The following is a 27427-nucleotide window of genomic DNA, read 5'->3' on the forward strand; positions in this document are numbered from 1 at the left end:
TTCATCATCTTGGCCAGGCTGGTCTCGAACTCCTGATCTCGTGATCCACCCACCTCAGCCTCCCAAAGTGCTGGGATTACAATACTACAATATTTAGAAATAAATATTGTGGTTAACTTTGGGAGGTATTAATAATAAAGAGGAATAAGGAGGACCTCTGATGTGCTGATACTTCTGTCTCTTAATCCAGTTGCTGATTACACAATCATGCTCAATCTGCAAAAGTTCATGAGCTGTACACAGGCAATATATGCATTTTTTTGTTTAGACTTCAGTACAAATGTAAAAAGTTGAAGGTACTACTTCATTCATTTTCTTGGCAGTTTAAGGCATGAAAAATGCATAATCTATTTTATTTTTTCAACACAACGCCATGTAATCCGTATTTTTAAGAAATTTTCTGGTTATTTCATATCACATGAGCACAATCGTAATGATTAAGAAAGGCGGAGGAGAGTATGGATAAGAATAATGTTCAATTGGTTAAAGAGACGTCAGTGCAGAAGTATAAAATCCCAGAAGGGGTTTGCTCACTTTTCCCTCCAAACAACAAGGACAAGAGCATGATGAGAGTGAATCTTTCTCACTCATCAGTGTGGTCTCAGGGAACCATGGGATGAAAAGCAGAAACAATTCAGAAAAGTTAATTTCCTTTCAGGAGTATTTGATAACACCACACTTTCCTCATGGCGTTCTTCATCTCCCTGTTTCTCAGAGTGTAGATGAGAGGGTTGAACATGGGAGCAATGATGGTATAAAAAAGGGCAAACACTTTATTTTCTGAGAACATTGTGACCGGTCTAATGTAAATGAATAATGCAGGTGCAAAAAACAGGACCACAACCATTACATGAGAACTGCAAGTGGAAAGAGCTTTGCTGCGGCTCTCTGCAGAATATGCTCTGATGGTATACAATATAAAAATGTAAGACAACATCAAGACAACAAATGTCACCAAAGCAATTAAGCCCAAATTAGCAATGACTAAGAGACCTATCGTGTGTATATTAGAACAAGCCAATTTTAGCAAAGGATACACATCACAGAAGTAGTGATCTATCTCATTTGGGCCACAAAATGGTACAAAGATGGTGAGAAGAAACTGACTGGCAGAGTGTATAAACCCCCCAGTACAACAGACTATGACGATTGTGTTACACCTTTGCCTACTCATGATGATGGTGTAGTTCAGGGGCTTGCACATGGCCACGTAGCGGTCATAGGCCATCCCTGTGAGAATGAAGATCTCTATGCCTCTGAAAAAATGGGTGGTAAAGAGTTATATCATGCAGTTATTATAAGAAATGGTCTATCAGTAAGTCAGCCATTAATTTGGGGGTCACTGTGGATGTGTAGCAAAGGTCAGAGAGTAAGAGGTAATTGAGGAAGAAATACATGGGTTGGTGAATGAGCTGGGTGCACTGGTGGAAGGTGGGGAAATTCATGGACTTTTCTAGAAGTGCTTTACACTCTAAAGTGAAAAGATAGGAATAAAAATCATGCACAGCATATCTTAATGGAAATGGGCACTACCAGGTAAGAGCTGTTGGTAGACGTGGGTAGGAGATAATTAAACAGAAACAGGCTACTCTGGACAAACTGCCTAAGGGTAGCCCCACTCTGCAAGGAGCAGTAATAAAATGAATAAATAAACAAACAGAAATAAAATCTATTCGGGTGTTCCAGGAAGTGCTCCATGAAGGTGATGATGTCTCCCATGGTAGGATGCTGTCTTCCTTCTCCTTAATGGCAACTAAGTATAAAATAGTATAAAACATTAATGATTTGGATCTATAGGAATTTCTCTTAATTCTTTGATTCATTCAACAGATATTTATCAAAAACTTACTTTTCTATAAATGCTGAAATTTAGCAGTGAACAGATAAAGATACTCTTTCTTATGTTGCTTCATTCTAATATATAGTACTATAAAAATGTGTAATGATGTCTATTTATATCTATTTATTCCTGCTTATTCATATATTCTAGAGATATGTGTGTGTGTGTGTCTTTTTATAATACTTAAGAGAAGACAAATACAATTTTTTATTTCTGTTTGCTAAAGAGCTTTCACAAACCTTCAATACAGGAAGTGAATTTCCAGTTAGTGACAGTGTGTCTGCATATGTTGTATTTACAGAGCACTGAGTTTCAACACTACTGCTATATCTGACTTACTCAAATTTGTGAAGCTTAATGTAGCCCTAAGAATACCACTAGAATTCCTGACTACAACAGAAGGCAGTTGTGATGGCTCAGTGATATGCCATCACAAGGTGAATAACAACCCATCTCCCAAGGTAAAGCTTTTAAAGCATTATTTTTGATGTAGCATTATTATGACACATTGTCAAATATTACCAAAGTGAATATTTTTTAAAGTAGGTCTTTCTCCCATCTCTAATGCCAAGAATGCAATTTCCCCGCTCAGAGTCATTATAGTTTTTTCATGCTCTTCTACTATAATTCATGTATTTAAATATGGAGGTGTGTATAGTATATACTGTAACTGATGTTAAGGAAAATGTTACGATTCTAAGCATGCAGTATTAATCTCTTACATTTCAATTTACACCATATGTCAGGGACCATTTTCTGTGTGTGTGCACGCGTGTATAAACACACAGACACATGTATCTGCTTCATTCTAATTAATGTTTGCATAAAAATATCATCCTTGATTCTTTAATGTCCCTTCCGATGGGCATAAAGTTGTTTCCTATCTCTTGCTACCATCTAAGACAAAATGATTATCCTTCTTTCTATGAATGAGTGTGTCTATAGGAAACGGAATAACTGGATCAATATCTATATGCAGTTGTCATATTATAGATACTGAAGTCACTCCCTAGAAGGTTGCACCCACTTATATTTCCACCAAAAGTTTGTAGGGTTGACTGTGTCCCACACCTTTGTCAACACTATTTGTTAAGACATTCATCAAAAGGATTACTTTATTAGCCTTATAGGTGAAAATTATCTAACTGGAATTTTAATTTGAATGCATTTAACTGTGAATGAAATTGAGCATCTTTCCAGAGGCATACTCTTTATCATAAGGAGAACAATCTCTTTTAAGATGGGTTGTTTTCCTAATGTTCATTTGTGTCTTGTTTTTCAGAAACTTATCTGCGAAATCCATTTACATCTGGCATATGTGTTGTAAATGTATTTCATCATATAGGCACTTCCCTTTTAATTTTTTACTGTGTTACCATGTGGAATATATATGTGAAAAGGTATATGGAACAATTTGTTCAATATTTGATATATGCAAGTAATTATTAATTCCCTTTATATATTTAACTTCTCTTTCTTGCAGTCAGGATATGGGATTCTCAAGAACATACAAACTAAAAATTCTATTGAAAGTTTCAGTCCTGACTTGGAGCACATAGATCTCGTTTTCTAAGTCACTGATTCTTACCTGTAAAACTGAAATTTGAAAGAATGTCCTGATATATATGTCAAGTTTTCTTCCACTTTTTTCCTCATTTTAGCCTCAGTATCTACTTACTTATCTCTTAAGAAAAATTTTTGAAGAACCCAGAAAAATAATGAAAGAGGAAAGAATTTAACTTTGGACAACACAGTGTAACAAAGCAGTGCACAGTTGAACAATAAAGGATGAATTTGGAGCTGAAAAGAATTAGAACATTTTTGAGGTAAATTAAAAGGAAATAAAGATAGTCAAGGCAAGAGGTTAAAATAATTCTCATGTTGGGCTGGAATGACTGACATTTTGTTCATTGCAAATATTTTATGTTTATTCTCTGTGTGCGGGTGTGTGCGCACGTGCTCGCCCACATACATGTAAATTTTATTAAGGAAGGTATTCTGAAGTATTTAAATAATCATTATTAGAATGATCAGTATATTTACTAAGTAAATATAATGGTCCTATCAGATTCAAATAATGTGAAAGCCTATTGAAGTAAGTCATGTACGTTTTCTTCTGTTATTGCAACAGACTACAAAATATTTATTATTCCTGGCTATAAGCTAAAGAAACACATTCAGCTCAGAAAAATATCTACTCATACCAACCCTCTAAACTAATGTTTACTTTGTTTGAAAAATCATTTGTTTTTAAGTGACTTTTCTATTTCTCATTGTATTATTTTCATGTGTAATTGTGTCATGCCACTGCAGTCTGGCCTAGAGGACAGAGCAACACTCTGTCTCCAAAAAAAAAAAAAAAAAGGAATTTGGTAAATATATTGAATAGTTACTATGAATTCCATTTTGCTAAGAAAAAATACACAGAATTGTCAATAATAACCCATTGGAAAGTTGCAATTTCATTGCTAAGAATATGTATTTGACCTCCAAATTGAACGTTTATTTCCTTTTCTTTTTTCCTTTGCAGATTAACTATTTCCTATTTGTGGTTTCTTCACATCACCTGAAACAGTGCAGCAAAATCACAGTGTGACTGAATTCATACTGTTAGGATTAACACAGGATCCCTTGAGGCAGAAAATAGTGTTTGTAATATTCTTAATTTTCTATATGGGAACTGTAGTGGGGAATACGCTCATTTTTGTGACCATCAAGTCCAGCCGGACACTAGGAAGCCCCATGTACTTCTTCCTATTTTATTTGTCCATTGCTGATTCTTGCTTTTCAACTTCCACAGCCCCTAGATTAATTGTGGATGCTCTCTCTGCAAAGAAAATTATATCCTACAACGAGTGCATGACACAAGTCTTTGGGCTACATTTATTTGGCTGCATGGAGATCTTTGTCCTCATCCTCATGGCTGTTGATCGCTATGTGGCCATCTGTAAGCCCTTGAGTTACCCAACCATCATGAGCCGGCAGGTCTGCATCACCCTGATTGTTCTTGCCTGGAGAGGGTCTTTTATACACTCTACGGCTCAGATGATCCTGGCCTTAAGATTGCCTTTCTGTGGACCCAATTTGATTGATCATTATTGCTGTGATTTGCAGCCCTTGTTGAAACTTGCCTGCATGGACACTACATGATCAACCTGCTGTTCGTGTCTAACAGTGGGGCAGTTTGCTCAAGTGGTTTCATGATTTTGATAATTTCATATATTGTCATCTTGCATTCACTGAGAAACCACAGTGCAGAAGGGAGGAAAAAGGCTCTCTCCACTTGCACTTCTCACATAATTGTAGTCATCTTATTCTTTGGCCCGTGCATATTCATATATACACGCCCCCCAACCACTTCCCCCATGGATAAGACAGTGGCGGTATTTTATACTATTGGAACACCCTTTCTCAATCCACTCATCTACACACTGAGAAATGCAGAAGTGAAAAATGCCATGAGAAAGTTATGGCATGGCAAAATTATTTCAGAAAACAAAGGATAAATTGAGGGCCTGGCCTGATTACTTATTCAGTCAAATCATGATTTAACTGAGTAAGTATAGATATCAAATAGGAAAGTACCTGAATGTTGTGGGAATAATATACATCATATCTAAGTTTGTGGGTTCCTACGTTTTCTAGTTAACAGGAGCTACGACTACCAAGACATTGTCTTTTGTGCCAGAACTAGGTAGAGTATAGATTAATTCAGGTGATTACGAACCAATAGTCTTTCCTTTTCAGATTATCTTCCTTTCCAGCCATGCATTTTCTAAGGTGTAAACCTGACTATCTCTATGCATTCTAATCTAATGTATCTGATTTTCTTACTTCTTTCCTGTGCTTTTGACCGTAGACTGATAAACTCCCTGAAATCTTCAATTTGGCTCCTCCTTTTCCTAACAGCTCAATTCTGCCATGGCTGATTGTGAACTACACATCACAACTCTGTCTACACTGGTTTAATAAAAAGAAAGACATTTATACAATCTCAAGTGTTCAAATTTGTGAGCACCCACAAAGAAATATCAAATTCCTTCCATAATGCATTTACAATAAGGTATCAAGTTTCCTCCTGAACACTTCTAGGGCAAAGGAACTAACTCAGTATATCAAGATGTCCATTTACATTTTATCACTACTTGGTATTTTAAAAGTTCTATATTTTTGAGTCAGGCTAATATACTGCAGGTACAACATATTTCCTGAGCCTGAAGTGTAGAAGGGTAGAACACAGTTGAAACCAAAAATGGCATGATCTATTGTGTTTAATGTTGGGTGATGTCAATGAAATAAATAAAATTATCATAGGAATTCAGAAAACACTCACGACACTTGTCTCTAGTGGGTTTAGGGAGAAACTGCTACTGCTATAGGAAGTTACCTCTTTATTTATTCTGTCCTAATAATTGGGGCTGCATAGATTCACAGGTTAGAAGTGGCAATGGAATTTTCATGCCCAGAGTGAGTACAGCAGGTAAAATACTGCACTTTAGATGTTTATATTATGGACTTTTTTTTTTTTTTTTTTTTGAGACGGAGTCTTGCTCTATCGCCCAGGCTAGAGTGCAGTGGAGCAATCTCGGCTCACTGCAAGCTCCACCTCCCGGGTTCACGCCAATCTCCTACCTCAGCCTCCCGAGTAGCTGGGACTACAGGCACCCACCACCACGCCCGGCTAATTTTTTGTATTTTTAGTAGAGACGGGGTTTCACCGTGTTACCCAGGATGGTCTCGATCTCCTGACCTCGTGATCTGCCCACCTCCGCCTCCTAAAGTGCTGGGATTACAGGCGTGAGCCACCACGCCTGGCCATTATGGACTTTTAATATTCATCTATTTCAGTGTAATAAAGTGTACCACATCTTTAATAACTTATCAGATTCCACTTCATTTTTAACCTTATTTATCATTATTTAATGAAAAATATTACCCATTGAAATTATGTTCTCCTGTCAAAGCTAAATTTAAAATAAATTCAATTGGCCGGGCGCTGTGGCTCACGCTTGTAATCCCAGCACTTTGGGAGGCCGAGGCGGACGGATCACAAGGTCAGGAGGTGGAGACCATCCTGGCTAACATGGTGAAACCCCGTCTCTACCAAAAATGCAAAAAAAAAAAAAATTAGCTGGACGTGGTAGCGGGCGTCTGTAGTCCCAGCTAAGGCAGGAGAATGGTATGAACCCGGGAGGCGGAGCTTGCAGTGAGCTGAGGTCACACCACTGCACTCCAGCCTGTGTGACAGAGCAAGACACTGTCTCAAGAAAATAAATAAATAAATAAAATAAATTCAGTTAAATAACGTGAGTGTTTTATGAGCTCACTTCAGTTCGTTTTCTGTGATACAATGTTTCCAGTGTTCACACTAGTGTCCCAGAGTTGATATGTCATACAAGAGGAAGGCCATATATTTAATAGACAGTGGAAACTTAATGATTCCATTATTAACTTATCTAATATCCTTCACAACAACAACACACGTACATACACGCACACACATATGCACACACATACTCTATAAAGGCCTTAATGTTGATTTGCATTGCAGATAAATAATTGAACATTAAAAGTTTAGAAAAAAGGTATAGGGTAAGCACAGGCACAGAAAAAAAAAAGGATAAATTAAAATATAAATAAATAAATAAGGACTGGAAAATAGAATAAGAAGAAGCTATATAGGGGAAGAATATTGAAATGTTTTGTGTATTGTAGAAGTACTATTAGTCAAATCAAAATGGAAAATAAAGATAAAATATTTTAAAAGTTCTTCAACACCATATCCATTCAATGGGTGATTTTGGAGTGACCATCCTCCCTCAAAAGTGATTGACCTAAAAGAAAAAGTGTGAATTCTGATTATCTCTTCATTTCAGGAACAAGCAGTGTCTACATGTGTCCAAACTCTTTGTTTTTATTATACTTGTGTCTCACTAAAATAATACCAAGTTTGTTATTTATATTGAAAAATTAAATTTTGAGGTGAAAAATCTAACGTTTAGAGAACTGAACAAATTAGTACCTTGAGATTGTCTTGCTAAGAAGTAACAGCATTAAGGTTTTAACTCAGTTCTATATGTCTCCTATGTTAGTAAAAAATCTTAATTCAAACATCTTTTCAAATGGCCAAAAATATAAAAAGTATTAGGAAGTTGATACAGTGATTATGAACTGCAATTTTTTTAACTTTAAGATGGGTGGTGGAATACGATGATTATAGTAGTATGCACCCTAGAGTCACACTGCATAAATCCAAATCCTGGCTTTGCCAATTTAAAGCCTTGTAACTTTAAGAAAAATATGTGAAATCTTAGACCTAATTTTTATCTGTAAATCAAAAGTTAAAGTAGTTTCTATTTTATTGGCTTGTCATCAGAATTAAAGAAAATAATATTCATAAAGAACTTAAAATAACAAATTTAATATGAGCTTTCATAATAAAATAGATTTTTCAAAAAATTAATTTAAATCTACTTTTTAATTAATATAAACCATATTTATTAACAATGTTTTTCTTTTGTTTTCAAAGAATGTAATTTATAATTGGAAATAAAGTTTAACTGAAAATAGCACAGTCAAGTTTTGTTTTAATAGGATTAAATAAAAACCTAAGAGAATTTTGAAAGTATTGGTATCACTCAAAAATAAAAAGAGGGAGTCTTTATGGAACACGTTCCCGTATCTGCACATTGGCATCATCAACTTTAAATAGTCCATATATAAAGGAAAGAGAGGAGCATCCTTCTGATATGAGCATATAAGAGATAATCATAAAGTAGGGCAAAGGGACATCAATTTAAGTTGGTGTCTGGCATGTAACTAAGGTTTAAAATAGGAGAGATAAGAGGTGAACAAATTCTAGATTATCATTTACACATAGTTAATAGCACATAACCTGGAATAGTATATTCTACTTTTCACTCTTCTGCTGCCTTCTCTATTCTTCATTTCACGTGAATGCTGACACAAGGTGAAAGAGACAGATTATTGAAAATCTATTTATATTGAGGTCCCACAAGAACAATTTTGGTTGACTGATTGGACTACTGAATACTTAGTGAAATTTTCCTTCCTCTTTAATCTTCTTTTCCCTTGCCTTCCCATCTATTTTCTACCATGCTTTGTACACACACTTTTAGAAGACACCATTGAGAGGCAGGGTTGTAAAAACAAAGCAAAATTAGTGGGGAATATACATGGGTAAATAAGCACATAAAAATATGCTCAACACTATATGTTATTAAGGAATTGCAAATTAAAACAATGAGATACAACTACACCCCTATTAGAATGGCCAAAATTCAAAATAACACCACCACATGTTGCCAAGGATGTAGGACAACAGAAATTCTTATACATTGCATAGTAAAGGAAATGAAAATTGACATTGAAGAAGCTTAAAGTTTTCCAAATAGATTGAACCTAAAAAGATTGCCATAAAGACACATTGTAAATAAAATGTTAGAATAAAAAGACAAAGAGGTTGATCACGGAAAGTAATGTTAGCAGCATGGCATAATAGGAGTTCCCCATTTTTACTCCCCTGACGATGACAGAAATTCAACCAGCAACTATCCAGAGGCAAAAAAATACTATCACGAATATCCCAGACCTCGAGAGTGAGTCTGAGAAAGCCTTTTGGACCAAAGAACTGAGGAAAGCCACATTTTCACATCTTCCTCAGCCCAGGAGCCAACTGCAAGTCAGTGTTATCCACGGAGGGAGCGTCTGCCCCCATTCAGCCCCAGCAGCTGCATCATGACTTGACCAAGCATCAGTACTCTGCTTAAGACTACCCCAGGCTGAGAGTCAAGCCCAAGTCGAAACATATGAAGCATAATCTTAGGCCCTGCCATACTTGTGTGGCCTAGCAGCAAGCCCATCGACCTCACCCAGTTTCAGATTCCAGCACACAGCTCTGCAAAACTACAGATTCCAAACAACCATGGTGCATCTAGGAAAGACAACCTGTCACCTTGCCTAATCAGAGAAGTTTATAGTGCCAACCAGCAGCTCCGCTTGGTGTCAGAGTGATCTCATCAGTCCATGGAGCATAGCCATCAGTATCATTTAACCTTGGAACACAAAACATTATCCAGCACCACTAGATAACCCAACACCAGGGTCAGCCTGTCTGGAGTTGCTACCAGCCAGCTCATCCAGAACCCAGACTAGACAAATGATAAAGGTTTATCACCACCAAAGAACAGCTTCAAAAGCTAGAAGAGGTGGTTATCTTCTCAAATGCACTGGCATCAATCTAAGGACACAAAGATTATGAAAAGTCAGGTAAACATGACACCACAAAAGGAACTAATAAAGCTCCAATAATAGACTCAGAAGAAGTGGAGATCTGTGAAACAACTGACAAAAGAATTCAAAATAATCCTTTTAAAGAAGTTCAGAGAACTTTAAGAAAACATATATACAAAATTAAATAAAATTTGGAAAACAATGAATAAAATGAAAGATTTTACAAAGAAATAGAAACAATTTAAAAGGAAAATCAAAATCTTAGAGATAAAGAATAACTACATTTAAAAATTCAATAGAAAGCTACAAAAGCAATCTTAAAAAAAAAAAGAAAAAAATCAGTGAGCTCAAAGATAAGACATCTGAAACTATCCAATTAGAAGAGCAAAAATAAAAAAGAATGAAAAACAAAAAAGAAGGCCTACAGGAATCATGGGACATCATCTGACAAACTATCATTTATATTTTAAGAAGTTTACGAAGAAAAGAGAGCAAAAGATCCAGAAAACATATTCAAGAAAATAATAGCTAAAACTTTGCAAATCTGGGGAAAACCAACATCATCCAGGTGCAAGAAGATTAGAGGTCACCAATCAAATTCAACTGAGAGAGGAATTCACCAAGACAATCATCATCAAATTATCAAAGACAAAGAATACTGAAAACAGCAAGAATTTAAAAAATTTTTAAAAATCCACATTCGAAGAAACCCAAATACAGCTTTCAGAAGATTTTTCAGCAGAAACTCTTTAGGCAAAAAGAAATTGGGATTATATATTCAACATGCTGAAAACAAACAAACAAATTGTCAAATAAGAATACTTTACCTGCCAAAGCTGTTCTTCAGAGACAAAAGGAGAAATAAAAACTTTCCCAGAGAAAGAAAAATTAAGGAAGTTCATCACCAGGAGGTCTTCAGAGGAATTACTGTAAGACTGATGATTAATAACATGACACATATGAAACTAAAAAATGTCAATGGCATAAGTAATTCATACTCAGAATTCTCTAATACTGTAAGGTTAGTGTGTAAAGAAATTTTATCCCTAATTGAGGTTTAAAAGACAAAACTATTGAAAACAACTGTAGCTACAATAAATTGGTAAGGCATAAAAATTACAAAAACAAATGTAAATGTTGACATCAAAATCATAAAAGGTGAATGGGATGAAAGTATAGAGTTTTTGTATGCAATGAAAGGCGGCAAGTTGTTATCAGCTCAAAGTATCCTGTTATAAGGGTAAGATATTTTATGTAAGCCCCATCATAACCACAAAACAAAAACCTGAATTATTTGCACATAACATGAAAAGAAAGAATTCAAAGCACACCACCACATAAAACCTTCAAACTACAAAAGAAGACGAGAGAGAATCAAAAGATCTGAAAAAAAAATCAGAAAACAAATTATAAATGGCAGTAGTAAGTTCTTACCTATTGATAATTACCTTAAATATAAATGAGTTATATTCTCCAGTAAAAACATTTATAGCAACTGATTGGATTAAGAAACAAGATACAACTATATGCTTCCTATAAGAGGCTCATTTTACTAGTAAGAACACACATAGATTAAAAGTGAAGGAATAGAAGAAAATATTCCATGCAAATGGAAAACAAAAGAAAGCAGAGGTAGCTATATTTACATCTCAAAATAAACTTTTAGTCAAAAACTGTGAAAAGACACAAAGAAGATAATTCTATTAATATAATGATCAAAGGATGAATTCACCAAGAGATGTAACAATTAACTATATCTGCACCCAACAGCAGAGCATATAAATATGTAAAGAAATTGTTAGCCAGGTGTGGTGACTCATACCTGTAGTCCCAGCTACTCTGTAGGATGAGACAGAAATATCACTGAGTCCAGGAGTTCGAGGCTGCAGTGAGCTATAATAGCACCGCTGCAGTGAGCTATAATAGCACCACTGCACTCCAACCTAGACTCCAGCCCTGTCTCAAAAAATAAAAATAAAGATAAATAATTTCGATAATATTGAATATCAAAAAAACTAATTGAAAATAATTTTAAAAATCAATTATTAAATGTTCTGAAAGGAGAGAGTCTGACATAAAATAACAGTACCTCATATTTAAAAATGACCAGATCCATTGAAACAAGACAAGAATGTCTATTCTCAAAATTAATTTTTATATTTCAGTTAGCACTGAAAGTACTAGCCAGAGCAATTAGGCAAGATAAAGAAATAAAAGACATGCAAATGGGAAAGAAGAAGCACAATTATCCCTGTTTAAAATGACATAACAAAATACAAAAATACAAACATGTTAGATCTCAAAAAATACAGCAAAGTTGCAGAACACAAATCAATATACAAAAATTAGTTGAATTTCTATACACTAATGACAATGTCACTGAAAAGGACATTAAGAAAACAATCCCATTTAGGATAGCATCAAAAGTAATAAAATTATTTTATTTTATTTTATTTTATTTTTGTAAGACAGGTGTCACTCTGTTGCCTAGACTGGAGTGCAGTGGTGCAATCATGGCTCATGGCCACCTGAATATCCTGGATTCAAGCCATCCTCCAGCCTCAGCCTCCCAAATAGCTGGGACTACAGGCATGCACCCCCTACTCAGCCTTTTTTTTTTTTTTTTTTTTTTTTTGTAGAAACAAGGTCTCACTACATTGCCTAGCCTTGTCTCAAACTCCTGAGGTTAAAGGATCACCCCGCCTCAGTCTCCCAAAGCGCTAGGATTACAGGAATGCACCACCATTCTAAGCCAAGAATAAAATTTGTAGATATAAACTTAACCAAGGAGATGAAAGACTTGTGCTATAAAGCTACAAATTATAGATGAACAAAATTAAAGAAGACACAAATAAATGAAAAGGTACCCTATGTTCATAGATTGGAAGACCTGACATTGTTAATAGTTCATACAACAAAGGGATCAACAGATTCAATCCAATCCCTATCAAAATTTCAGTGGCTTTTTATACAGAAATGAACGAAAATATTCTAAAATCCATGCAGACCTCATAAGAACCCAGAATAATGAGAACAATCTATAGAAAGAACAAAGCTGCAGATACCACAGTTCTTGACTTCAAAATATTTTACAAAACTTATACTAATTTTAGCAGTATGACCCTAGCATAAATCCAGACATATAGTCCAATGGAACAGAATAGAGACTGCAAATAAATCCAGGGAGATATGGTCAACTCATCTTCAACAAGAATGACAAAAATACACTCTAAGGAAAAGATAGTCACTTAAACAATGATACTGGGAAAACTGGATATCCATAAGCCAAATGACGAAAACAGACTCATTGTACAGCATAATTTAAAAATCAATTCAAATTTAATTAGAGATTTAAAGACAAAGACCTAGAACTATAAAACTTTTAGTAGGAAAAAAAAACACACACACACACACAGGAAAAGATTCATCACATTGGTCTTGGCAATGATTTCATAGATACAACAACAAAAACACAGGCAACCAAAGACAAATAAGGTAAGTGGGATACATATGACGGGCGCACCCAAGATGGCCGAATAGGAACAGCTCAAGCCTCCAGCTCCCAGCGTGAGCTACACAGAAGACGGGTGATTTCTGCATTTTCTTTTTTTTTCTTCTTCTTCTTTTTTTTTAAATTATACTTTAAGTTCTAGAGTACATGTGCACAACGTGCAGGTTTGTTACATATGCATACATGTGCCATGTTGGTGTGCTGCACCCATCAATTCATCAGCACCCATCAACTTGTCATTTACATCGGTTATAACTCCCAATGTCATCCCTCTTCCCTTCCCCCTCCCCATAATAGGCCCCGGTGTGTGATGTTCCCCTTCCCAAGTCCAAGTGATCTCATTGTTCAATTCCCACCTATGAGTGAGAACATGTGGTGTTTGGTTTTCTGTTCTTGTGAAAGTTTGCTGAGAACCATGGTTTCCAGCTGCACACATGTCCCTACAAAGGACATGAACTCACATGAATTCCCTGTGCCCTTACTTACACCGACAATTATTCTGACTTATCCTCCTATTCAAGGCCAGTCTTTTCACTGATCCCCATGACCCCCTCCCATCACATTACCTCCAAGACCTCTTCACTTCTCAATTATTGCTTTTTTGTCATAACTTCAGCTTAATCTATACCCTTGGTTAAGCCTCTGCCAACCTAAAAGGTGGAAACTACACTTCAGGGCTAAATTATTTATTTGTTCAGCTTACAAGTCATCATAGGCAAATAAACTTATCTGATGCTTAGTTTCCTCAACTATAAATGGACATTTTATTCCTTAGGTCATGCCCTTGTAAGAGAAAAATGTGTATGAAGATGAGTGTTGGGCAGGTGATAGGAGTCTGATAAATAAGTTTCATTCCTTGCTGGTGAGAAAAGGGTAACAGAAGAATAAAGGTTAGAAATAATGTAATCCTCTGAATTTTAAGTAGTGTGGAAAATATACTGGTTGAGTAAAAAGAGAAGACCTGTGTTTGAGATTTTTTATTTTGCAGCTGATTGTTATATGGCCACTGGCAAGCAACTTTAAAAAATCATTTTTTTTCACTTCTCTTGAACCCCTCTCCCTCAAGTGGAATTTTGTTTTAATGAGCAACATCAAAATGAATGCATACTCATATAAAAATATTTGCTATTTTTTTCTTTTGTTATTTATCACAGGAAAGTAGCACTGTATAAGTTATGGGCTGTTCCTTCATGTACAAAGTGGTGCAGGTGGAGAAAAAGACAGTTAATTTCAAAGAAGTTCCCTGATATGTGTGAATCAAAATATTTTGGAGTTACGAATTACTGACAAGTCACTAGCTGGTTCTTTGCAGACACAACATTTTCAGCCTGATCTGTGTTTGAAAACTAGTTCACCTGCAAATTAGTTCAAAAAGTGATATATGCAATAAAATTTATTTAAAAAAAGAAGGCCAAAGTTTCAAGAAGACAATTTCAATGTAAATATAAGACATTTAAGACCACTAACTTGGTTATTTATATTATGTGGAAGCAGAATAGAATTTGGCAAAGCATGAGGGGTTTGGGTTGGACAGGCTTAGACCAGAATTTTATCTAAGCCAAATTTTAGCTACTTAACCTTGAACACTATAATTAACCTTTCTGTCTCTTAGTTTCTTAATTTATGAAATGGGAATATCAAGGTTATCATGTTTATTGGGCGGCAGTGAGAATTATTAACAAATAAAGAATATAAAGTACTTTGCACATAATGAACACTCAAATAAATTAAAAATAGCCATCATAATTATAAATACAATATCATTGTTTTGTTGGTACTGACAGTTTACTGTGAGTAGGGTCACAACTATGTTCAAATAATGAAATATTTTAGATAGAGGTAAATTCTGTGCTTTGAAGCTTAAACAGGTAAGCACAGAAATAACTTAAGGTCGCAAATCGCTGCCTTCATGGTGTAGGTCAAAGGATACAAAATTTCAGTTAGATGGGAGGAATAAGTTCAAGAGATCTGTTGTACAGCATGGTGCGTATAGTAGATAACGATATCTTGTATTCTTAAAAAATGCTAAGAGGGTAGATTTTAAGTGTTTTCACCACAAAAAGGATAACTATGTGAGGTAATGCCTATGTTAATTAGCTTGATTTAACCATTCTGATGCAGGCAAACCCCAAAATTGGGGCTTTGACCAGCTGTGCGTCATGGCTGGGGTTGTGACTGGTGCTTGGAACACAGGTCCTGCTGATCGACTTCATTTTCCCCTCAGAGATTATACACTCCTCCTTAATTTTAAAGCGTTGCAGAAGGGTGGAAGGCCTTGAGCTTGCAGTTCAACTAACTCTGAATTGTTAACATAAGAACAACAGGTGTGGTTTATTACTGCACATACTTTTCCTTGTCATGCTACTTATCTGTGTGTTTGTGAAACAATAGCTTTAAATCTTCTCAGGGTTCACAAGTGTAGGTGGTGTTCTTCTCTCACACCTGCAGGGACTCATGAGAAAATAAGTTTAATCCTACACAGGTGTACCCAACTAGTGACTCCCTGAAGTTTCACAGCAGCACGGGTATTTAACAACACCTGATAGGGGCTTTTTAGTTTGGTTGTAGTAGATCCTTGGGGAAGCCTCCCTTCTTTCCAGGTTTTCAGTCAGACTAAGTCCCGGATTAAAGAGGGGACTTACTCTTCCTTTGTGGGAAAGGGAAATGCTTTATTTCCATATTCTTGAAAGGCCTTTCGAAACTGGCCTAAGTTGATCATATGAGTGAGCGTTCTAGGTGTCTCCTCATCAAACAGGAAATCTGAAGTTAGAAAGGGCCTTCCATAGGTTATTTCAAATGGACTAAGTTTTAGGGTTCCTCTTGGAGCCCTCCTTATGCACAAGAGGGCTATGGATTGGAGAAAAACTCAGGCCTCCCAGGTGTCCCAACATAGTTTTACTAATGTCCTTTTAAAAACACGGTTGGCTCTTTCTACCTTACCAGAGGATTGAAGCCTCCAGGAGGAACGACGACGACAGGTAATGCCCAATGCCCAGGACTGAGGAAGCCTGCGGGGTCACCTTACCTATGAAGGAGGGTCCATTAGCACTTTGCAAGCTTTTTAGTAATTCCAACCTTGGGATGAAATTCTTTAAGTAAGAATTTGGACCCTTCCAATACTATTTCCGTCCTTGCGGGAAAAGTTTCTCTCCACCTGGTGAAAATGGCTGTAAGTACTAGCGAATGTTGTAGTACTCTGTAAGGCAGTCTGAGGGAATCTATTTGCCAGTCTTCCCCAGGGTATGTTCCTTGACGTTATAAAGGTTTGAGTAGGTGGCTTTCTGGGTTATTATGGGCACAGAGTTCACAGGCCCTGGTGACCCCTTTTTCAGTCTGGAACAGTCCCTTCTCCAAGAATATTTGGGAAACAATTTGAAGAGAGAATTCCATCCCAAATGTGAGGAGTTAGGGAAATGCTTAATGATTTTCCATTGCTCAGCCTTGGGGAGAAAGTTTACTGCTTTCTGGCAACTACCACAAGGGACTCTTTTTGTAAGCCTTTCTTTCTGTTCATTTCATTTCCTCAGGTGTATAGTATGATTCTGCTGACGTGGGTGGAGTATAGCCAACAGTGCAGTGGCCAGTGGCCCTGATCTTCTTGTAGCAGTGGCCTTGCCTGCTCTGTCTGCCAGAGCATTTCCTCTAATAATAGACATGTCTCCCTTTTTGTGTCCCCTGCAATGAATAACTGCTATTTCTTTTGGGAGTTGGACAGTATCTAAAAGTTCTAAGATCTCAGTGACGTTTCATGGGGGACCCCTTAGATGTTAGTAGTCCTCTTTCTTTCTACAAGGCAGCATGAACATGGAGCATCAGGAAGCCATATTTAGAATGAGTAAATACGTTGACTCTTTTCCCAGTTGGAGGGTCCTTATTAGAGCAATTAATTTCACTTTTTGAGCAGAAGCCTGGGGCGGTAAAGCTTTGGTCTTAGTAACTTCTTCTGGGTTAACTACAGCATTACCTGCCTTCTTTACTACTCCTTTATGAATAAAGCTACTCCTGTCTGTAGACCACAAAACATCAAAGCTATCAGGGGCTCATCTTTAAGGTCAGACCTGCTGGAGTAGGTCTGTTTCATGGTGTTCACATATGAGTGGATGAATTGGGGATCTGTTTCTTGGGATGTGGAGTCTGGGAACAGGGGAGCAGGGTTTAAAACTTAACATACCTTAAAGGTAACATCTGGGGATGTCAAGCAGAAGGGCCTGATATTTAAGTAGCTGGCCTCCTATTAGCCATTGATATCCTTTTGCTTCTAGAACCTCCTGTACTTGATGGGGAGGTCATAACATCTAAATGGTGCTCCAAGGTAAATTTACTGACTTTCTACCAATAGAGTGATGGTGGCCATAGCTTGCAAGAATCCTGACCATCCAGCTACCACCTGTTCCAGCTGTTTAGAGAAGCCACTCGTCTAGGATTATTCCTGAGCCTTGGAGTTAGAACACCCAAAGTTGTCCCTTGTTTTTCAGCCATATAGAGGGTGAAAGGTTTTTCCAAGTTTGAGAGTCCCAAAGCAGGGGCTGTTCCCATCTTTTCTTTTAAGGTTAGAAATGCCTGTTGGCAGGTTCCATCCCAGTTCAAAGGCTCATGATCATTCCCTTTTAGACCTTCATAGAGTGGTTTTGCTATGAGCCCCAACTCAGGAATCCAAATCCAGCCTAATCCAGTTATTCCCACAAAGGTTCTTAACTGTTTCTTACTCTGAAGGGGCTGAAGTGCCAGGATGGTCTCTTTTTGTTTCTGGGCTAGGGTCCTTGTCCCAGGAGGGAACATGTATCCCAAGTGTTTAACATTTTGAACAGAAATCTAGGTCTTGTGCTTGTGGGGGGATACACAATACCCTTGTTTTCTCCCAAAATTAAGGACCCGAATTGTATTTTTATCAGAGTATTCCCTAGTAGGGCTGGAAATTAATAGGTCGTCTACATATTGTAAAATGGATCCATTCTTTAACTATAATTCCCTTAATTATTTTGTCAATGCATTCCCAAAAAGATGAGACTGTCCCTAAGAACTTGGAGGACAGACAGTCCAGGTAAACTGAGATATAGCATGAAGGTCGGGATCAGTCCATTCAAAAGCAAAAATATACTGGGAGGTCTGGGTGTAAAGGTATGTAAAAGAAAGCACATTTAAATCTAGTACTGTGAACCAATTAGCCTCTTCAGAGACTTGGGTCAATATTGTGTAAGGTTTAGGAACTATTGGGTAGACAGGGACTACTACCTCATTAACTGTCCTCGGGTGTTAAATCTGTATTCCCCATTTTCATTCTTTACAGACAGGATGGGGGTGTTACATGGGGACTGCCAGGGTTGCAGTAGTCCATACTTCAGAAATTTTGCTATCAGGGGTTGTATGACTGATTGTGCTTCAGGTCTCATGGATATTGTTTCTTTCATGGGTAACCAACATTGGGCTTCAAGGTAACCTGGACTGAGGGTACATTAGCAGCTCTACCAGCAACTTCTATTTCCCAGAGGGGTCTACTTGAGAAGTAATATGCAGTGGAAGGGAGGTCTTTTATTTATCTGTCTGTATTAAGGTATGCATTTAGAGCCCTTCGTGGCCTATTGCCTTATCATAAAGCTCCACAAATTGAACTGTGGCCTGTAATTGGGAATGTAAGTCTCTTCCCAGTAAAGACCTAGGGCACTCAGGTTTAAAACCTATGGTCCCGCACATTGTAACCAAGGCAGTGGGTGAATCTCCTAATTCTTGGATATTAATCTCTGTTATGATATAAGAGCAGGAAGACACTAGCCCTGAGAAATGGGTCAGAACTCTTACCCAATAAGAACTCAGTCTTCTTACCTACCAAATCAGGAATTAGCCAAGGCTCCTCTGTGGAGATGGCAAGATGACCAGTGGAAACCATGGAGGACTTCGGGCCCCTTCAGTCCTTTGTTCTCTCAGCCTTTATGAGTGTGGGTGGCTGAGGCTTTTTCCAGAGCCTGAGGAAGTCCCTTTCCCAATGGCCCTCTTGCTTACAGAAAACACACTGGCCCAGGGGACAGCAAGTCAGGGACTCTCACCTGGACATTCCAGAGGCTGATTTCATGACACTTTCTCAGAATGGGTAACCCTGAGGTGGCACGGAGTTTAAGACAGCCACTAATAATTGTGCTTTTGGGCTATTTCTTTGGATTTTCTTCACCTCCTCTGCCTTGTCCCGATTGTTGTCAACTCCAAAGGCCGTGTTTAAGAGTTGCCTCTTGGGTGTTTGAGGTCCCATCTCTGCCTTTTGTAGTTTCCTCCTAAGTCAAGGGCAGATCAAGTAATAACATGCATACCTAGCAGAGCTTGCCCTTCCCAGGAGTCTGGGTCTGCATTAGTATATTTCCTGAGTGCCTCAGCCATACTGTCCTGAAACAGAGCAGAATGTTCTTCTTTCCCCCGAGTTACTTCTGTAACCTCGTCATAACTGGCTTAACCATACACTTTTCCATACCTTCTATTAAATAAGTTACCACGTGATTTCTGCGTTTGAAATCTTGGGAACCCCTCTGGTAATCCCACTGAGGTCCAGGTCTGGAACTGCATCTCCCTCCACATGATAAATGGCATGGCTTTTGTTTCAAGCAGTTACTCCATCTGCATATTCATGGGCAGTACCCAGAATCCTTTGTTTCTGTCTTATGGTACAGCAGGTGGACAATAATATTTGCAAGTCTTGTCAAGTTAAGTCAAAGTATATGGTCAACTTAACAAACTCCTCTATAAACTTCCCTGGATCCTCCAAAAATGGGCCAAATTTCTCCTTGCTTAAAGTCCAATCAGACACAGAAAGAGGCACACGTACTCTGATTGTTCCCCTATATCTGTCAGCTACCTCTTGCAATGGACAGAGGTTCAATTTTAGGGGCTGATACGGGGCCTCACTCCTGGTGGTACTGGTTGGACTTATTTCCTCAAGCAGCAGGGGGTATAGGTTGGGCCTAATTGGCTAAGGAGGAGGGATGTCTGATGACCTTAGGTGAAATCCTGCACTGGAGAACTAGTGGGACTCCCCTCAGAATCAGGGAACTGAGGAGGCTCCAGGGGGCATGTGGGCCTCCTAGGGAGAGCATCTAGGAGGGTATCATCTAGGAAGTGCAGCTTCTTGGTATCTGGAAGTAACATGAGCTAGACACATCCTACAGCTCTCCCTTAAGTGAGCGTTCTGTTTAAGGGTTGTAAACACCTGTACATAAGGGGTCTCTGTCCATTTTCCTGCCTTTTCACAGAATAAGTAAAATAGTAAAATAGTATTATACTGTAAAGAACCATTTTTAGGCCATATTTCTTGGTCTTCCGATTTGTATTGGACCCAAATGGTATTGCAGTAGGAAATGAATTTCTTTCTCTTGAAGCTGTCTAATATGCATTTGCTCCAGTTGCCTAAAAGGCACCCTAGTGGTGAGTTTTTTGGGATGCTCACCATTGTCCCCGTGTCTAATGAGGATCTCTACAGAAGTTTTTCTAAGTCTAGTGAGAGCCCAGTTATTTTCCCTTTTAAATTCTCACCTTTTTTTCTCAAGAAAGGTCAGTGGGGAAGTTGTCACCAGTTCCTGCAAAGAGGGTGTAAGTACAGTTAGCAGGGTGTGATGAAAGTGAATTATGAGATATGAGTGGGCAGTAGAGTGATGACTGCGTCCACTGGCAAATGGAATACAAGAAAAGATGTGTTGTAATAAGCAAAGTATAGAAGGAGAGGTGAAAATAGGGTGACAGCAAAAAAGAAGGAGTTCATCTCCTTTGCGTGAATGAAGCTGGAAACCATCATTCTCAGCGAACTAACACAGGCATGGACAACCACACACCTCATGTTCTCACTCATAAGTGGGAGTTGAACGATGAGAGCACAGAGACACAGGTAGGGGAACATCACAAACCGGGGCCTGTTGGGGGGTGGGGGGAAAGGGGAGGGAGAGCATTAGGAAAAATACCTAATGCATGTGGGGCTTTAAACCTAGATGATGGGTTGACAGGTGCAGCAAACCACCACGGCACATGTATACCTATTTAACAAACCTGCACGTTCTGTACATGTATCCCAGAACTTAAAGTAAAAAATAAAAAATACAAAATGATAGTTGAGAAAATATGGGATAGAAACCAGTAATTTGTGCCAATAAAATTCTTGGTTTTTTTAACCCCCACCCCCAAAAAATAGGGTGACAGGATTCTCATAGTCTGAATTCCACAAAAAGGGAAGAAAGCATTTTGGTTGAGGAAAAAGAGGGACTAGAGGAGGTCGCTGAAAATGGTGGTATGACAAAGACCAAGACTGCCCGTAGGGTGGGACTCTAACCCACAATTCTAGAGGGAATGTAAAAAAATCCAGAGTGCAATGGGGGACCTCTCAAAATAACAAAAGAAACAAACAAGGCCTGAATAGAAGCAATCCTCCGAATAGGAAGGTGAACAAAGGGGACACTCCCCCATCCATGAAGGCCAAATGGTGCCAATTGGTCTTAATTTGGGGTTCAGGTAAATGTCTCCCTCAGATCCCTTCAGCTTGTTAGTCCCTTCATGTTATTGGTCCCTTTGTAGTCACCAGGAAAGATGATGCAGATGAACCCCCAAACTGTGGCTCAGCCTGGGAAGTGTCTTGGCTTTGTGCCAGAAAGAATTCAGAACAAACTGAAAGTAAATTTATTAGAGCAACAAAGGACAAGAAAATGGCTGTTCCATAGACAAAGCAAGGTTTTTCATAGGCAGAGTAGTGCTCGTTGCTTGCTGGCTAGCTATATTTATAGCTACTCCTTAACGATCATAAGTAGTAGGTGGTTATTCACAAATTTTCTGGAAAAGAGGTGGAGAGTTTCCAGAACCTAGGGTTCCTCCTATTTTAAACCATATAAGGTAACTTCTGGGCATTGCCATGGCATTTATACACTGTCAGGGCACTGTTGGGAGTGTCTTTTTAACATGCCAGTGCATTATAGTTAGAGTATAATGAGCAATGGGCACGACTAGAAGTCACTTTCATTGCCATCTTGGTTTTAGCTGATATCAGTCAGTTTCTTTACTGCATCCTGCTTTGACCAGCAGGGTTGTGACTGGTGCTCGGAAAGCAAGTCCTGCTGATCCGCCTCAATTCCAGAATGTATACATATTTTAAAACATCATGTTATACATGATAAATATATGTAGTTTTATCTGTCAGATAAAATGCTAAAAAAGAAATTCACGGCTTCCAATACATCTAAAACATAAAGAGAGTGCTGAGGTCAGGACTTTATTCACAGAAAGTGCTTAATAAAAATTAGTTATAATCATTATCACAATTGTCATTCTTATTTTTATATTATCCTATTTCTCATTCTGTTTTTCTTGGGAACTACTACATTTTTAAAAAATTATACTTTAAGTTCTGGGATACATGTGCAGAATGTGCAGGTCTGTTACATAGGTATATACCTGCCATGGTGGTTTGCGGCACTCATCAACCTGTCATCTACATTAGGTATTTTTCCTAATGCTATCCCTCCCCTAGCCCCCACCCCCCAACAGGCCCCAGTGTGTGATGTTCCTCTCCCTGTGTCCATGTGTTCTCATTGTTCAATGCCCACTTATGAGTGAGAACATGTGGTGTTTGGTTTTCTGTTCTCGTGATAGTTTGCTGAGAATGATGGTTTCCAGCTTCACCCATGCCCCTGCAAAGGACATGAACTCATCCTTTTCTATGGCTGCATAGTATTCCATGGTATATATGTGCCACATTTTCTTTATCCAGTCTATCATTGATGGGCATTTGGGTTGGTTCCAAGTCTTTGCTGTTGTGAATAGTGCTGCAATAAACATATGTGTGCATGTGTCTTTATAGTAGCATGATTTATAATCCTTTGGTTATATACCCAGTAATGGGATTGCTGGGTCAAATGGCATACAACTACATTTTTAAAGGATACATTTAATTTTTAAAAACATACTGTCGTTTGCATGTATTTACAACATAGGCACTGATAGGAAATTATGACAATGCATTTATTTTTAAAAAGGCATTGTATGCAAGATGTGACCTGATATAAAGTCTTGAGAACACAGAAAATGTCTGTATCTGGTGATGTGCAGCTCCGTGGGTTAGAAAACATGTTTCTGGGCTCTCCCACCGGAACCACAAGCTCAGTACAGAGACAGATCTTTTGGTCCCTGGCACTGACTCTTCTTTCTCCTTCTTTCAGAGGACCAGAACAGGATGGGATCTTTCGTTCATCAGAGCTTTTAAACTTACTTCTGCTCAGGCATCTCACAGTGGCTCCCACCAGCTCTCGCATTTGTAACTGCAGAGACATTGAAGAGTATTTTCATTTCAGAAGAGAAAGTAAGTGATGGGATAGACTTTAATTTCCAAAGACCTGGTTGCTGGCTCCAGTAAGTGTCCTAGGTAAGAAAACAACCTACCGTTGTGCTGTCTGTATGTGTAAATGGATGACATTAATGTTAGATTTTGAAATGCAGTGGTCTGAGACAGACACTGAATCCTGCTGTGCCTGTGGGGACTGAAGAAGAGTAGTGATGTTCTTGTTATCATTTGTCAGGAACTGCAGTTCGCTGCACATCTTAGACTCTGGTGACATCCCTGAAGGGTATTCAGTGTTGGAGCAATTTTTAATACTTTTCAGCTGACTCATGGTTTCAGTTTAAATCATTTAATTATCATAATTGAAAAAAAATGTTATTTTCCTTTTACTGATGAAGGCACAGGTAGAGAGGTTAAACAATTTGCTTACATTTATAAGGCTAACTAATGCAGAGACCAGGTGAGAAATCAAGTCTGTTTGATCCAAGGTTCTTAATCCCTAACTTCAAAGCATATGACTATATCTGAATCTTTTAGCATTTCATTGCATTCATGGTATGGATTCTTTTCTATAATTTAGATTTCTGATCACTATAATTCAGTTTCATGACACAAACTTATTTCTATGTCTCTGGCAATTTCCTATGACAGCTGTTTAGTTTTCAGAGCTTTCTTTTCCTTTGCTGGCATCTAAACCTGATTTTAATGTGCAGATATTTTTTGCCTTGACTTTATTGTTATTTTTATCAGTTATATTTATCAATTCTATTTCTTTTGCTCCAGCCAATAATACTTTCAATTCTTGCTGGGTGCGGTGGTGCATGCCTGTAATCCCAGCACTTTGGGAGGCCAAGGTGAGTTGATCACCTGAGTTCAGGAGTTTGAAACCAGCCTGGCCAACATGGTGAAACCCTGTCTCTACTAAAAATACAAAAATTAGCTGAGCATGGTGGTGTGCACCTGTAATACCATTTACTTTGGAGGCTGAGGCACAAGAATCGCTTGAACCCAGGAGGTGGAGGCTGCAGTGAGCTAAGATCATGCCACTGTACTCTAGCCTGGGTGACAGAGTGAGACTCTGACTAAAAAAAAAAAAAAAAAAAAAAAAAATACTTTCAATTCTTTTTGTAGTTAATTGTATACTATAGAGAATGGAGATATAATTTTTTAAGAGTAAGTTTTCATGAAAACGCTCTTTTTAGCCCTTTCATATATAGTTGTTTGTCCTCTTGTAAAAGAAAACTTCATTCTAGCTGTAGTGCTGGGTATGAAAGGTGTCAAGAATGTTGCTGTCAATCCGTTTCATATCCACAAGCAGGACAACAATATAAATTTTGTGAGCCCTTGAAACTTTTGCCCTTGTAAGTTCTTTCCTCCATAAAAAGTATTAAAAGTTGTATTTTATGAGTGTATTGGCATAAAGATAAATATAATCCAGTTGTACTTAGATTATATTTATTTTCTTCTTCTTCTTTTAAAGAAATTAAGCATTTCAAGGGCTCCTAAAAGTATCATGGTCTGTTGGCACTACTACTGGGCCTTAATGAATAGGTCAGCGCAGCCTACTATATGTCCTCCTAATAAAAATTGATGGAGACAGGATAAGATAATTGACTGTCCCAAGTTTCATCGATCAAGAAATAGAATAAATCTCTATAAAATATCATCAGATATTCTTGCCTAAATGTTTGTGTCATCAGACTTATTATCAGCTTTCATTATTTGCTTCCAGAGCTTCTTAATGACATTTTTTACTTCCTTAGTTTTGAGGGTGTAGATTAAAGGGTTCAACATAGGTGTAAATAGGGTGCAAAACACAGTCACAGCTTTGTCAGTGGGGAAGGAGGTTAGAGGTCTTAGATACAGGTATGAACAAGGAACAAAGAATAAGATGACAACAAAGATATGAGAGGTACAACTAGACAGAGCTTTGTGACGCCCTTCAGAGATATGAGTCCTTAGGGAGCACAGGATGATGACATAGGAAGCAACCAGCATGGAAAAAATGAGGAAACACAGTGATCCACTGTTGGCAGCTATCAGAGGCCCCAAGGTGTGAGTGTCTGTGCAGGCCAGCTCTAGAAGAGGTACTAAATCACACAGAAAGTGGTCGATGACATTGGGGCCACGGAATGGTAACTGGGCTATGAACAAAGTCTGGATCCCTCCATGCACAAATCCCAGAATCCCAGCCACCCCCATCAGGAATCCACACATAGGTTGACTCATGAGGTTGCATAATGCAAGGGCTTACAGACGGCCACATAGCGGTCGTAGGCCATGACGCTTAATAAGATGATCTCAGCTGCCGCAAAGAAATGTTCTGTGAAGAGCTGAGTCATGCAGCCATTGAAGGATATGGTGTTTTTTTCAGAAATCAAGTCAAAGATCATTTTAGGGGCTATGGAAGAAGAGTAGAAAACATCTATAATGGACAAATAGGACAGAAAAAAGTACATGGGGGAATCCAGGGCTGGGCTGATGAAGATGATGACTGAGATGAGCAGGTTACCTGCCAATGTGATCAAGTAGGTGATTAAAAACATAACAAACAAGAATTTCTGCAGTTCTGGATTGCGAGTGAGGCCCAGCAGGATGAATTCTGTTACATTGTTCATGTTTTTCATAGATGTAGCTCAGGTTGTGTGTAGATGGCCTATCTGGAAAAAAAAAAAAAAAAAAAACAGTATTTCTGAATGATGATATTTTAAATTCAATACTGAAATATTTCATCACCTCCTTAGTCCTGGTTTTTGGGGATGATGGAGCTACCTTGCCACTCATCTCTGCTGTCTTGCAGAGTTGTAAAGAGGAACATAAGATTAGATTTCTCCTAATTCATATATTAATGAAATAATGATAATATCTTACAAGTACCACAATAAAACAAGATCTTGTTATAAATATTGACTTCCAAACTTCCTTTCTGGCTCTAAAATTTCACATATGGCTTTCTTTCATTTTTGGAGAGGACAAATCTTATCAATAACAAATGTTTTGAAATTATACTTTCTCTTGTTATGGTTATTTATAGGTATATGAACCCAGTATGTATATTAGATACTAATATGCATATTAGATACTAAAGTGCAAAGCCTCACTAAATCTAAGCTGCTGTGTTCTGTGGTCTATTGTCCTTTTCTATCATATAAATGCACATGTACACAGATAGAGACAGAGCTGCAAATGGAGATATTTTTCTTTTGGAATGCTGGGTAACCATCGCAATAACAACTCATTGAGGATAATTCATTCAACATCCCTGAATGTTGCATCTATCTCTAAATGACCCTTTTTTTCATGCTCACTCTTTCTGCATCTTTTAATTGTGTCTATGTAAATGGTGCAAAGTTATAAAATTTAACAGTATTTCATAAATACATTTTCCTCTCAGTTGGACTTTTATCACATATAGAATTACGCACTGGATTAGATATATTTCCCCACTCACATCTTACAAATGGAATTAAATGAGTCATGATGTTTTCCATTGGCAAGACAGAAATGTTAGGGTCACCCGAGATAATGC

At 37.8% G+C, this 27427-nt stretch overlaps 2 protein-coding genes and 1 pseudogene across 2 annotated transcripts; 1 reads left to right on the top strand and 2 right to left on the bottom strand.

Moving 5' to 3' along the window:
• Nucleotides 1-634: 634 nt before the first annotated feature.
• LOC111544796 lies at nt 635-11045 on the bottom strand (annotated as a pseudogene).
• On the top strand, nt 4396-5426 carry LOC111544819 (olfactory receptor 4C11). Its single transcript, XM_023215466.1, has one exon. The coding sequence runs from the start codon at nt 4514-4516 to the stop codon at nt 4988-4990; it is 477 nt and encodes a 158-aa protein (XP_023071234.1). The 5' UTR covers nt 4396-4513; the 3' UTR covers nt 4991-5426.
• Nucleotides 11046-25578: 14533 nt separating the features above from the next.
• On the bottom strand, nt 25579-26516 carry LOC113224777 (olfactory receptor 4C45-like). The gene is given in 2 exon segments (XM_026454107.1): nt 25579-26129; nt 26132-26516. Coding segments are annotated over 2 exon segments (936 nt in total).
• Nucleotides 26517-27427: the final 911 nt, after the last annotated feature.

The sequence above is a fragment of the Piliocolobus tephrosceles genome, chromosome 13 (genome assembly GCF_002776525.5).
Source record: "Piliocolobus tephrosceles isolate RC106 chromosome 13, ASM277652v3, whole genome shotgun sequence".
Classification (NCBI taxonomy): Eukaryota; Metazoa; Chordata; class Mammalia; order Primates; family Cercopithecidae; genus Piliocolobus; species Piliocolobus tephrosceles.

Bases quoted from the DNA above. Each gene is read 5' to 3' on its own strand.
- LOC111544819 (XM_023215466.1), top strand. From the start codon at position 4,514: ATGGGAACTGTAGTGGGGAATACGCTCATTTTTGTGACCATCAAGTCC.